The sequence below is a fragment of the Eptesicus fuscus genome, chromosome 5 (assembly GCF_027574615.1).
Source record: "Eptesicus fuscus isolate TK198812 chromosome 5, DD_ASM_mEF_20220401, whole genome shotgun sequence".
Lineage (NCBI taxonomy): Eukaryota > Metazoa > Chordata > Mammalia > Chiroptera > Vespertilionidae > Eptesicus > Eptesicus fuscus.
This window is the reverse complement of record NC_072477.1, coordinates 84,640,623-84,655,267: the sequence shown is the minus strand read 5'-3', so window position 1 is coordinate 84,655,267 and position 14,645 is coordinate 84,640,623. Positions and strand designations below refer to the sequence as shown.

The 14,645-nt window shown below is 35.1% G+C and overlaps 2 protein-coding genes across 5 annotated transcripts in view; one reads left to right on the top strand and one right to left on the bottom strand.

Annotated features, from left to right (window-relative positions):
• The window catches only part of HECTD1 (HECT domain E3 ubiquitin protein ligase 1), a 99,749-nt gene that overhangs the window by 77,811 nt on the left and 7,293 nt on the right, over positions 1-14,645 (top strand). For all 4 annotated transcript variants that reach the window (XM_054716507.1, XM_028137978.2, XM_008160798.3 and 1 more), the window contains 11 exons: positions 3,411-3,544; positions 4,968-5,090; positions 6,636-6,792; positions 8,167-8,389; positions 9,637-9,691; positions 9,902-10,084; positions 10,466-10,673; positions 10,765-10,850; positions 11,311-11,438; positions 12,537-12,738; positions 14,277-14,414. In XM_054716507.1, coding sequence (XP_054572482.1) covers positions 3,411-3,544; positions 4,968-5,090; positions 6,636-6,792; positions 8,167-8,389; positions 9,637-9,691; positions 9,902-10,084; positions 10,466-10,673; positions 10,765-10,850; positions 11,311-11,438; positions 12,537-12,738; positions 14,277-14,414 — 1,637 coding nt within the window. The remainder of the gene's footprint in view (positions 1-3,410; positions 3,545-4,967; positions 5,091-6,635; positions 6,793-8,166; positions 8,390-9,636; positions 9,692-9,901; positions 10,085-10,465; positions 10,674-10,764; positions 10,851-11,310; positions 11,439-12,536; positions 12,739-14,276; positions 14,415-14,645) is intronic.
• AP4S1 (adaptor related protein complex 4 subunit sigma 1) overlaps positions 5,085-14,645 on the bottom strand; it is a 73,375-nt gene continuing 63,814 nt past the window's right edge. Inside the window, exon 5 of the mRNA XM_054716518.1 lies at positions 5,085-5,162. Coding sequence (XP_054572493.1) covers positions 5,109-5,162 — 54 coding nt within the window. The 3' untranslated portion in view covers positions 5,085-5,108. The remainder of the gene's footprint in view (positions 5,163-14,645) is intronic.

Below are 14,645 nucleotides of genomic sequence, written 5' to 3'. Positions count from 1 at the left end.
CTCTCCTATTCCAAACTAAGAATTGGTTCTGATGTATGGTTTTAGGAAAAAACATTACATTTCTCTTTTTTTAAAATCTTTTAAATGTGTAGGTAGCAAATGAAGATGATTATTATTATATCAAAAGTATTGTAAATTTATTGAAAAGCTATTCCACTTCAGTTTTTCTTATGGAGGCCCTCTACCCCTTCCTACTATTTCTTAATGTGTTAAAGTCAGGCTTTAATTCTTTATCATTTGAAGGTTAGGAAGGTTGTAGGTATGCTAATGGGAGAGAATATTAAAGAGTTAGGGCTACTTGTTGCCTTTTAAAAATTGTTAGATGATTAAAATTTCCTTATTTATATTCCTAAAACTAGAGGACTATAAAAGTGCTGCTATGAATGCTCAAAGTAATATCTGTCTTATAAAACAATTTCTGTATATACAAAATATAAAAAATAAAATAATCTATGCTAATAAAAGCCTAGGTGGTCTTCACGCCGTCACACTTCTCTTTACACTTTGAGGACCATAATTTAATTCTGTGTTGGTCAAATCAATGAAATTTAAGGAGCTTTTTAAAGCATACTTGATAAAAAAAGGGCAGATGAGTTAAAAAAAAATCTGACTTCAGTGAATTGTAACATATATATAAAATTAGATGATTTTCCTTTAAAAATGAAGCAAAAGTAGAATTGATTTATTTTGCATACTGTTACCACTTTATGTTTATGAGCACCGTGATGATTTTCCTTTAAAAATGAACCAAAAGTGGAAATGATTTATTTTGTATACTGCTATGTCATCATGTTTATGAGAACCACGGCCTAAATTGTAGGATGGCACCTTTGCATGTGTTAGGGGTAATATATTTCATCAAATTTAAGATGCCATTGTTATAAGAGACACCATTATTTTATGTCATTAAAGGAAAAAGTGTTACCAGTTTAGCTGTGACTTGCCATTGCTTGTAACATACATTCTGATTTCAGAATATTAAAGTGCTAAAAATGTATCTTAGAAACTAATTGAATATAGTATCAGGCTTCTTTCTTGTAGTCATTCAGTTAAAGGCATTGAATTTTTAGTCTTATATAATTATTAGGCTTAAAATATATTTGGTTCAGAGGTCTGCAGATGTAAGTGTCTACTAAATAATTATAAATTTTCTTCTGTATGATCTTTTGGAATATAGTGTATAATCCTTAAGTAGTCATTTCATTAAGTAACTTGCCAGGTCACATAGCTAAGATCTCTCTGATTGACTTACCTTGTTCTTTTCCCTCATAAGATCTTTTATAGTTCATATTAATATATTCATTTGTTTACTTTTTAAATGTCTCTCTCCCCTGTAGTTCCAGGGGGCTCAAATCTTGTCTATTCTGTTCACAGCAGTAGTCATGTACTACTTAACAACTGGGATACAATCTGAGAAATGCATTATTAAGCAATTTCATCCTTGTACAATCATGACAGAGTGTACTTACACAAACTTAGATGGTAAATAGCCTCCTAAACACCTAGGCTGTATGGTATATCCTATTGCTCCAGGTTACAAACCTGTACAGATGTTACTGTACTGAATACTGTAGGCATTTATAACACAATGACAAATACTTGTGTATCTAAACATATGAATGTAGAAAATGTATAGTAAAAATATGGTACAAATGATTTTTAAAATGGTACACTTGCATAGGGCACTTGAATGGAACTTGCAGGACTGGAAATGGTTCCGGGTGAGTCATTGAGTGCTGAGTGAATGTGTGAACGTAAAGGCCTATGACATTATTTACACTATTGTAGGTTTTATAAACACTGTACACTTAGGTTACTCTGAATTCATAAAACACGAGTTAAATCAAGCACAAGAGAAAATGATCAATCAAAAGGTGTGTTAAACATGAGATGTATGAGACTGCTGCTGACGTAACATGGCACACCGTTTTACTGCAAACTTTTTTGTAAGTAGAAAGAGTACACTCTACAATAATGATAAAAAGCATATGGTGAGTATATACATAAACCAGTAACATACTCACTTATTTTCATTATGAAGTATTATGTACTATCCCTAATTTTATGTGTTATACTGGCAATGCAATAGGCTTGTTTATACCACAAACACATGAGTACTGCATTGTGCTGACACTGCAATTGAGGTAGGCGTATTTCAGTTCCATTATAATATATATATATATTGATTTCAGAAAGGAATGGAGAGGGTGAGAGAGAGAGAAATATCAGTGATGAGAGAGAGTTGTTGATCAGCTGCTTCTTGCACGCCCCACACGGGGGATCGAGCCTGCAACCTGGGCATGTGCCCTGAACAGGAATCAAACCATGACCTCCTGGTTCATAGGTCAATGCTCAACCACTGAGCCACAGTGGCTGGGCTCCATTATAATCTTTTTTTTTAAAGTTTCTTGGATTGGTAACATTTATCATTTTATTTTTTTATTTATTTATTTTTTATTAATATATTTTATTGATTTTTTACAGAGAGGAAGAGAGAGGGACAGAGAGTTAGAAACATCGATGATAGAGAAACATCGATCAGCTGCCTCCTGCACACCCCCTACCGGGGATGTGCCCGCAACCAAGGTACATGCCCTTGCCGGAATCGAACCCGGGACCCTGTAGTCCGCAGGCCGACGCTCTATTCACTGAGCCAAACCGGTTTCGGCATCCATTATAATCTTAATGGAACCACCATTGGATATGTGGTCTGTCGTTGACCAAAACATTATGGAGCACTTGACTGTATAGCTATAGAAGTTATATATATACCACAGAGAGAAAGAGTGTACACGTGTGAGCAACAACATGAGCATGTAAGCGAACAGGCTATGTTCCTTCTAAAGTCTAGCATCTGGAAATATCTTTGGGATGGCCCAGTACATTTACAACTGGAAATGAAGGCATGAACATCTTTATATGTATTTTTTAAAAAGCTCCAAATAAAACTCATTACAACTATTTCAATGACTAAAGCTATAAAAACGGCCCACTCCAATCCCAACCACCAAAAAACATTATTCACGTACTATATGAAAAACTACTTTATATCATTATTACAGACAAAAATAATCTGTCATCAGAAAATACTGAATATAACTATGTGGCTCATGACTGTATAGATACCTGGTACTTAATACAATTCTTGACCCATTGTAGGTACTCTGTAGATACTTGATGACAGTGAGTGACTCCAAAGTGCTCTCTGTCCATCATGTTATGCTAACTGTGACTTATGCAGAGATTGATAATATGATTGTTGTTATATTTTAACATAGTCCATATTGTTGACCGTTTATATTAATTTTGTAGGTTTGTATTTAGTTTATGGTCATTCTTTATCCCATGTTGATTTTTTGTTAGGCTTTGTTAATTGTGTTGAAAGTAAGGTTGTTGGTTTTGTTTTCTAGATTTTCTTGACAGCTGCCGTGCCAGTACCCTGTTAGCTGAGCTAGATGATGATGAGGACTTGCCTGAGCCAGATGAGGAAGATGATGAAAATGAAGATGACAATCAGGAGGACCAAGAATACGAGGAGGTTATGGTAGAGACAGCCCCCCATTCTCTTAACTAAGATAAAATATTAATAATTGAAACGAATAGAGGAAAAGCAAAGTTCTGGTTAAACTTTGTAGCAAGGAAATATGGTATCAGTATGAAAAATGTGGTTAATTATGAAAAATGCTGTTAATATGAGCATTTATGATTCTCTTCTAAAAGCCAGTTGTAACACAATGACAAATATTTGTATGTCTAAACAAGTTGGTTATATTTGAAAAATACCACAATATCACATGCTAATATTTTAACAGATTTAAAACACTAATCCTGAAGAATACAATTTTCATGGTTCTTCTGCAATATTTATACATAGAATTTTTTAGTGTCTACTGTTTTTTGTTTTTGTTTTCTTAAATTCTTTATTGTTTAAAGTATTACACATGTCTCCTTTTCCCCCCATTGACCTCTCTCTGGCCACTCCCACCCCTCCAACCCATGCCCTCACCCCCCTAGTATCTGTGTCCATTAGCCATGCCTATATGCATGCATACAAGTCGTTTGGTTGATCTCTTACCCTCCTACCCCCACCCCAGTGTCTACTGTTTTGAAAGCAGTATCTGTTCTCATCAGTCCTTATACAGAGCTATGAAGTACAGGCATAGAAAAAGTAATTTGCCCTAATTAATAAGAGTTAAGTAGAAAAAGTGTTGCCAGTTTAGCTGTGACTTGCCATTGCAGTATTATCTAGAATCCCAGTGTTTAACCACTGTGATTGTCTTTGAATTGAACTCTTGACTGAAAATACTCTTTATATTAATGTATATTTTTTATTTTTAAAAATGAAATGTTATTAGATTTTAAAAAGCTTCATAAGTTGCAGTGTTTGGGTTTTTTGTTGTTTTCTTGGTTACTCCTCACCCAAAGATATTTTTCCCATTGCTTTTTAGAGAGAGTGTAAGGGAGAAAAGGTGGGGAGGGGAGAGAGAGAGAGAGAGAGAGAGAGAGGGAGGGAGGGAAAGAGAGAGAGGGAGGAGAGAGAGAGACATAGATGTGAGAGAGACACATCGATTGGTTGCCTCCCACATGCATCCCAACTGGGGCCGGGTATCAAACCTACAACCCAGGTACATGCTGTGACCTGGAATTCGAACCTGAGACCCTGTGGTGCATGGGACGATGCTCTAACCATAGGGCAACACTGGCCAGGACATAAATTGCATTTTAATGGGGTGAAGAACTCAAATGCTTTTAGTACATGTTGCTTGGGAAACAGTATACCAGCATATTTCTTATATGGTGCATGATGAATTTAAAATATTCATTTATAACTTTTCTGAAGATAGCTAGTGAATATGAAGTTTTTAATGACAGTTTTGGTAATATGGGTTAATAGTTTCTAGTCAAGGCTGAATAAGGATATATATGGATCAAATAATTAGATGTCTCTACATATTTTTAAAAATCAGATTCTGAGACGTCCATCCCTGCAGCGACGAGCCGGCTCCCGCTCTGATGTAACGCACCATGCTGTCACTTCACAGCTACCACAGGTTCCTGCTGGAGGTGGGAGCCGACCTATCGGGGAGCAGGTAATATCTTCATGTTTATCATCCCCATGATGTATTTTTCCCCCTTTCACAGTTAAGGACCATCCAAAATGTCTAGAAAAATATACAGGGAAAGGAGAGAGAGTTAAAAAATGGAATTAACAAAAAGAAACTTCCTGGGGGAGGATGGGAGAGGGCTGGAAGAGGTTAATGGGGGAAAAAGGAGGACCTGTGTAATACTTTCAACAATAAAGTTCCAAATAGAGTCCAGATTGCTCTGATAGAATGCAAACAGAGGTTTATTATCTGAAACTCCTTCCCCTTGGCCTTTGGATAATAATAAACATATACTAAAATAGTTAATAGCTATTATTTAAGACTTAGTTTTCATAGTAGTAGTAGAGCTAGTAATATTAGTCTATTAACTAACATTTACTGATTATTAATTGAATGCTAGACTTTTTTTCAATACTTTAAATGTATTAACTAATTCAGTCCTTTCAACAACCCTTTGACAGTTATTTTTAGTCCCAATCTTCAGAGGATGATTTTAAAGGTCACACATAGAAGTGTTGGATTCAGGATGAAAACCCAGATATTCTGGCTCTAGAGCTGTCAAATGTCAGTTTGATTTGTTTATAAAAGTTAATTTCAATTATATGTTCAAAATATAAGGGGCTATGTGTATGTGCAACTACATACATAATTATTAAAATTATTACAACAGACATTTACAACATTTACAATTCATTGATCTCTCTTTTGTTGATACTAAAAGTGAAGGAGAGGAGACAATGTTCCTTAAATAACTTTTATTATGGAAAATTTCAAATACGCAGGAAATCGAATAGTATGACTATGCCCCAGGACCCATCATTTGACTTTATTAACACTTTGTCAAAATGTTTGATTTGCCCCATAGTAATTTAAAGCAACTCCCAAGCATTATACGTATTTTTTACCTAATTCAATATGTAATGCAATTTACATTTTTTTAAAAGTACCTACCAGTATTTAAAAATAAATATAGGTTCACTGGAAGATGCACAGATAGTATAGAGAGAGGTGTTATGTGCACTTTACCCAATTTCTTCCAATGGTCATATCCTACACAATTAGAGTACAACTTGGAAACCAAGAGATTGACTTTGGTACAATGTATGTATATGGTTCATTGTCATCTTATCTCGTGTAGATTTCTGTAACCACCACTAATGCAACTTACTTTTGATAAACTTAAATTGTTAAGAAATGTATGTACTACCTATATATGTCTGTGTAGGCTCATTTTGTGCTTAAGAAATATGGCTAATTTAAGGAGTGTAATAGCTATAGAGAACTTAAACATAATACCTTATTTTATTTTTTTTAATTTTTAAAATTGATTTCAGAGAGGAAGGGAGAGGGAGAGAGAAATAGAAACATTGATGAGAGAAAAACATCAATTGGCTGCCTCCTGCATACCCCTTACTGGGTATGGAGCCTGCAACCCTGATTGGGAATTGAACCGTGACCTCCTGTCCTGGTTCATGGGCTGACGTTCAACCACTGAGCCATGCCATCTGGGCTGAAATTTTATTTTTATAGGAAGAAGAAGAGTATGAAACTAAAGGAGGACGCCGGAGGACATGGGATGACGATTATGTGCTAAAGCGGCAGTTTTCTGCTTTGGTTCCTGCTTTTGATCCTAGACCGGGTCGTACTAATGTCCAACAGACAACTGATCTAGAAATTCCACCTCCAGGTACGATATGTTTTAGTTTTTGTAAGTTAATTTTTAATAAATAACAGGGTAATTATACACAATTAGAAAATTAATATACAGGTTATAAATAATAATTTTCAAGAAAAAACTATATCAGCCACAAGTCCTTAAAAATAATTTTTTTTAAGAGGAAAAGATACAGTCTTTTTAAAACAGTGTTTTGTACTTAGGTAATTTTAAAAGCAAGGCTTCATTTAAAGATGGATACTTTGTCTTTTATTTTATACTGGATCAGAATTGCTAAGGATTATTCCTTTTCATGTTTTTCTTTGAAAAGCTATATAGAGGTTTCAGTTAGATCCTCCAGAGTCAGTCAGCCTCAGTGGCAACTTTATTTCTTACAACTCTGTTTTGCCTGTGGTGATACACTAATGGCCCCCAAAGATTATATAGATCCTAACCTCCAGAATCTGAGAAGATGTTACCTTAATGTGACGAGAGAGAGATTTTGCCAATATGATTAAATAAAGATTTTTGAAATGGACATACTATCCTGGATTATCTTAGTTGAGTCCAGTGTCCTAAAAAGAGGGAGTCAGGAGGGTCAGAGTCAGAAGGGGATTTGACTAAAGCTACAGTGGGATGTCATACAGTGAATAAAATACTTTTGAAAACTCTTATCTAATTATATGAGAAAATGATTCCTGCCCTAGTAAAAAAGCGAATACACCACCAAATATACTATTTGTGCACGTGTGTGTGTGTGTGTGTGTGTGTGTGTCTCCATCCCTCACAACCCACTCAGTCAGTATAAGCAAAAGGTTATTAACCAAAGTATGTGGTTTTTCTCTGGGAGTAGAAAGATGAATAATTTTAGTTTTCTTATTAATAAAAGTAAAATGTCTTTTAAATATTCATATAACCCCAGCTGGTTTGGCTCAGTGGATAGAGTGTCGGCCTGCAGACTGAAGGGTCTTGGGTTCGATTCCCGTCAGGGGCACATGCCTGGGTTTCCTGGGTTTCAAGCGTGATCCCCAGTAGGGGGCGTGCAGGAGGCAGGCAATCAATGATTCTCTCTCATCATTGATGTTTCTATCTTTCCCTCTCCCTCTCTGAAATCAATAAAAATATATTTAAAAATATATATTCATATAGTTAGCACATATTTCCTAATGAAATTGAGAGATCTGTATCATATGCGTAAGTTTTACTCTGTATTCTCTGTCTTTAAGTAACCTGTTATTCCCATTTGAAAAAAAAAGAAAATGTTGAGGTCAGTAGAGCCTTTAGTAACTGATATCGTTTGTCAATATATATGGCAGAAGGGTTTACTAGTAGATTTCACATAGCCTTGTCTTGTAGTGCAGTGTCTTAGTGTACTGTAATTGTTTTTCATGTCTTTCATATTTTTAGGAACACCTCATTCAGAACTCTTGGAAGAAGTAGAATGTACTCCATCACCTCGATTATCTCTCACTTTGAAAGTAACGGGTCTTGGAACAACTCGAGAGGTTGAATTACCCCTCACCAATTTTAGATCAACCATCTTTTACTATGTACAAAAATTGCTTCAATTATCCTGTAATGGCAATGTGAAATCAGATAAACTTAGGCGTATTTGGGAGCCAACATACACGTAAGAGATTTTAATTTAATTTTTTAAGTATATATTTTCTTAATATATAAGCCAAGAAGCATTGTATTTCTATGTTTGAACTATAGGAACAGAAAAGATTTGGTTTTTGTTCTGTGGGTTTACAGGAACACATAAGATCATTTTTGATTCCTGATGTAGAAAAGTTAAGGTTCACAACTGAAAGGAACTTTAGAAATAATCAAAACTAGTTCCTTATGTAATAACGAGAGGCCCAGTGCACGAAATTTGTGCATGGGTAGGACCCCTAGTGGCTGCACGCTGCCGGCTGGGGCCTTCCTTCATTCTGTGCCACCCCCTTGTGGTCAGCACACATCATAGCGAGCAATCAAACTCCTGGTCAGTCGAACTCCCGAGGGGACACTTGACATATTAGGCTTTTATGTATATAGAATAGATTGTTGACCTCTAACTGGGATTGTGTATGAAATACTAGACATTTTTTATATGTTATTTGTTTGGGGGTCTGAGTTAACCACCTATCTTTGTTCATTCATTCATTAATTCAACAAATGATTATCAGTGAACTTGGGCCAGTGTGTTTATTAACATTTTAGTACCTCAGTTTCCTAGTCTTATAAAACGAGAGTGCTTGCGAGGAATCAGTGAATTAATATATGTAAAGTATTTCAGTAATCTGTGATGTAGAAAGTACTCAGTATTACCTATAATAGTAATTTATTGTTTATATTAAAACATATTTTATACTATAACATTAATTTATACATATTTTTATATTATATTACTATGTATTATATAAGTAATAAGTAATTATATAATTATTCTTATTTGACTTTACTTTTGTTGGTATATTTTTCTGTTGTTCTATTAACATTGATAATCTTATCTAATGTCCAATAAAGTAATGTAGGTCCTTTGAGTTAGAATAGAAGGTCGTCATGCCAAATTCCACCCCCCTGCCCCACATTCAATTTTTATCTCAAGTGCCTTACATGTTACTTCATATCTTTAAATATTCCAGGTTTGATGTATGTTTTCTCTGTAATAATGCTAAATTTATAAACCATAACTTTTTCAGGAATATGATTTCTATTACTTTCCACTATTTAACAAATTAATATTTTTTTCTCATAAGTTCTCCCTGAGTTCAATGTTTAATGTAATCATATGGCAGAATTTATATATTTTCTGAAAAACTGAAGTGTTACTGGAAATAACCACAAATCATTTGATGTATGAATTAACTTGAATAATATCTTCATGTTTAGAATCATGTACAGAGAAATGAAGGATTCTGACAAGGAAAAGGAAAATGAAAAAATGGTAAGTTATTTTTAGAAAATTGGTCTTATTGCTATTTAGGAAAAAAGAAAACTAACAATGTTCAACTGAACATTTGAGGGAAAAATTAATAACACAGCATCCTTTAAATTAGGTTAAATGCATGATCTTAAAGTTAACTTCTATAATGCATGTAAAATAGCATAGACTTTATAATCAGGAAAGGCCAACATTTGGTTTTTCCTATTGTAGGGTTGTTGGTCTATAGAGCATGTGGAACAGTACCTTGGCACTGATGAATTACCAAAGAATGACTTGATAACCTACCTGCAGAAGAATGCAGATGCTGCTTTCCTGCGCCACTGGAAATTAACTGGCACTAATAAAAGTATTAGGAAAAACAGAAATTGTTCTCAGCTCATAGCTGCATATAAGGTATCAAAACACTGTTTGGGTTGGGAATGGCTTTGTGCTTTGTTTTGCAACATTTAAGGATTCTTAAGGAAGGGAGATGTATTGGGACATAATAAAAAAAAGAGGTTGAATTAATATGCCAATGCTAAAATTTCAAATATGGTTTATGATATTGGAATCTGAGTGCATAGTTTTAACTGTGTCTTTATAGTAGTTTTATTTTATTTAGGAATTTAATGGTTTAGTACACATTAATTTTCTACTTGAGTAATAACTGGTTTTATTTATGAAGAAGGCAATTCTTTGAAAAATTCTAGACTTTTCAAAGTAATACTAATGGGATGATATATTGCTTTTCTTAAAAATATGATTAATAGCTAGTTTTGCTAATTGTTTCCTCAGGATTTTTGTGAGCATGGAACAAAGTCTGGCTTAAACCAGGGAGCCATTTCTGCTCTTCAAAGTAGTGATATTCTTAATTTGACAAAAGAACAACCCCAGGCCAAAGCAGGGAATGGACAGAACTCTTGTGGAGTAGAAGATGTCCTTCAGCTTCTGCGAATTCTGTATATAGTTGCAAGTGACCCTTATTCAAGAATATCCCAAGAAGGTTTGTAAGAGCCTTATTTTATTTCTGTGGCATTTTTAAAAGCAAGTCCGTTTATATTTTATTAACTTTATTAATTTTATTGATTTTATAGAAGGTGATGAGCAGCCTCAGTTTACTTTCCCACCAGATGAATTCACTAGCAAAAAAATCACAACAAAAATTTTGCAGCAGATTGAGGTAATAATAATAACAGCTAGTTATTAAACTCTTCAATCTGTCAATGTTGGACTTTCAAAGTATTGCCTCTTCTTCCTTTACTAGACTTCATACCATCTCTCCCTTCCCTCTGATCCAATGGTTTGGGTCACATGGTTTATTGCCTTAATTTCTGTGATTACACCTAAGAATTGACTCCTGCCCAGCCGGTGTGGTTCAGTGGCTGAGCGTTCACCCATGAACGGAGAGATCACTGGTTCATTTCCTGGTCAGGGCACATGCCTGGGTTGTGGGCTCCATCCCCAGTCCGGGGGCATGCAGGAGGCAGGTGATTGATGTTTCCTTCTCACCTGTGTTTCTATCTCTATCTCTCACCCTTCCTCTCCATAATCAATAAAAAACGTTTGTTTTTTTTAAAAATTGACTTCCTTTTGTCTTTTTAAATAATTGCCTTAAGATACTGGTTTTTGTTAATTTGCAGGAACCATTGGCATTGGCAAGTGGGGCTCTGCCAGATTGGTGTGAACAATTAACCAGCAAGTGTCCTTTTCTAATACCATTTGAAACTAGACAACTTTATTTTACATGTACTGCATTTGGTGCGTCAAGGTAAGAAGTGTATCCTTTTATATTTTCAGAATATTTTTTTAATGTTAAGTAAGCTCAGAATGTACTAATATACTTTATATCAAGACTAATGAAGGGAATATATTATCTTGTTGTTTTCTTTCTTAAAAGAGTTGTCAACATTTAAATGTTACTGTGTTTCCAGTTGGATATATACTACCTTGGAGTAGTATGAATTGATCTCTTGGAATAGTGTGGGTTGGGAATATAGTCATCCCTTGGTATCCATGGGGAATTGGTTCCGGGACCCCTGGGGAAACTAAAATCTGTGGGTGCTCAAGTCTCTTAGCAGTCTGTATCCATGGGTTCTGCTTCCATGGATACAGAGGGCCAACCATAATGTATTCTGTCAGCTAGCATTTACTGTACAGTACGTAAGTAGTTTATATAAATTATTAGTTGCTGAAATTCCTAGAAATACAAAATTAAATGCTTGCAAATAGCTTTGTTAGCATTGAAATATGTCTTACCTTCTGGCCATCTAATATACTACATATTTTACTTAATTATTTTTGTTTTTCTCCTTGTGCTAGATGAAAGTTTCATGAGGGTAGGAATTTCTAGCTGTTTTATTCAAAGTAGATGTAAAAAGTTATAATTTCAAATGAAGTTATTTGTTTTCCTAATAAGTTACATTGTATCATTTTATACCATTTAAAAAGCATTTGTACACACAGAACTACACACTTAGTGCGATAAATGGCATTATTTATGATTTCTGTTTTATAGATGAGGAAATTGATTCTCCTAAGTACTTAGCTGAGTTGGCCGAGATTGCCAAAAAAGTTGTAACACACATGACAGTGGATCTTTCATCTTATTCCTAGCTAAAGATTCTTTCTCCCACCGTAGCTGGGTTTGCTCTGCATTAAAAAGAAAATGTTTTGAAATCAGACTACCATTTTTTAAAAATAAGAGTTTATTTGAGCTAAACAGAGGAATGTGATTTCTGTTCACACTTGGAAATAAGGTTTCAATGGACTGATTGTTAGGAAATGTTTGTAGTTTTATGTACTGGTTTAGTTGTACATTCAACTGTTGCTGTATGTTGCAGTTACATAGATTTTTTTTCTATTTCAGAGCAATAGTGTGGTTACAAAACCGGCGTGAAGCCACTGTGGAAAGAACAAGGACCACAAGTAGTGTTAGGCGAGATGATCCTGGAGATTTTCGAGTTGGTCGTCTCAAGCATGAGAGAGTAAAAGTTCCACGTGGTGAATCGCTGATGGAATGGGCTGAGAACGTCATGCAAATACATGCAGACCGGAAATCAGTTCTTGAGGTATCTCATATAAAATTTGTTCGTGTGCAGGAGTAAGAGAGAACCAGCCAGCCTGTTCTGGTTGGATAGAAGCAAAGAGGTATTTCTCTCCCCTTTCTCCAAAGGCCTCCTCTGGCAGAGCATCTTTCCTAAGAGGATGTTAGCTCACCATAGGGGTCAGGATCTTGTGATTTAATGAGCAACAGAGATCTTCACTCTTGAGATGGGGAGGTGGATCATCTATTTGTTAACAAAATCTGGACCAAATAATAGTACTCACAAAGGATTCTTTTTGATACCTAAATGTTACCTTTATATTAAACTAGGCTATTAGATAGGTATCTCTATTTTTGGAGCACACTGTTTTATAATATTGTTTCACTTAATTTGTGCTTGGTACTATAAAATTGGTCTATATTGAGAGATAACAAATGGCAGTATGAAGTTCAATACATTTACGATAGAGATGCTGTTGTGGGCATTGTTGATTATATGTTACATACATATTATTTCTTTTATGAGGAATATCATGGAGAAATATCATGAAGAAATATCTCTCCTGTCAACAGATTTGAACCAGCTGTTTTATCTTTTGTATCACAGACTGATCACAACAAATATATCTCTAGAAAATATATAATTCTTATACTTCCTATCATTATATTGCTCTAACCTTATTTACTTAGTTTTACTTTGCACTGTGTGTTTTTGTAGGCTGCCTTAAAGCATTTTTGAACAGGTAGAATATGGATAAAACCTTTAAAGTGATTGCCTAAAGTCAGAAATAAATGGAAAAGTTTAGGTTTTGGTGTTAGACACATACAGGTTTGTATACCATCATTTCCTCGAGCAAATGATTTAATCTTTATCTGAAATTTGGTTTCCTTCGTTGTAAAAAGGAGATGATATAGTAGTCCACCCATATCCAAGGTTTCACTTTCCATGGTTTCAGTTACCCTTGGTCAATAGTGGTCTGACATTATTAAATGAAAAATTTCAGAAATAAACAATTTATAACTTTGAAATTGCCCTCATTCTGAGCTTGATGCAATATTATGCTGTCTGTGAATCATCCCATTGTTTGGTTTATCCATGCTGTATAGGCTACCTGCCTGTTAGTCACTTAGAAGCTATCTCTTGAGAAAGACACATTCACATAACTTTTATTATAGTGTATTGTTTTATTACTGTTTAATCTTTTATTATGCTTACAAATTAAACTTTTCATAGGTAGGTTATATATAGAAAAAATATAGTATATATAGGGTTTGGTACTATTCATGGTTTTAGGCACCCACTGGGGGTTTTGGAACATATTCCCCCGGGATAGCGAGAAATTACTGCAATCTATTTTGTAGGGTTGTTGAGAGAAGTAAATTTATGAATGATCACCATAACATTTAAATGTAGTAGTGTACAATAAACATGAAAAAAACTTCCATGTTGCTTATACTGCTGTTATAAAACAGTTATATTACTGGATTGGAAATGACTAATTTTGGCAAGAATGGGATCATTTAAGCTTACTTCTCCCTATAATGTTTTTGTTCATATTTTAGGTTGAATTTTTAGGAGAAGAAGGAACTGGCTTGGGACCCACATTAGAGTTTTATGCTCTGGTGGCAGCAGAATTCCAGAGAACTGACTTGGGAACTTGGCTCTGTGATGATAACTTTCCAGATGATGAATCTCGCCAGGTGAGATTTATTTCATTTTATGATTTGACTAGAGGCCCAGTGCACGAAATATCATGCACTGTGTCTGGGGGGGGGAGTTGTCCCTCAGCCTGGCCTGTGCCCTCTCACAGTCCGGAACCCCTCGCTTCTTACTGCCCACCTACAATGGAGGTGGGAGAAGCTCCTGCCACCCCGCTGCGCTCGCCAGCCATGAGCCCAGCTTCTGGCTGAGCAACACTCCCCCTGTGGAAG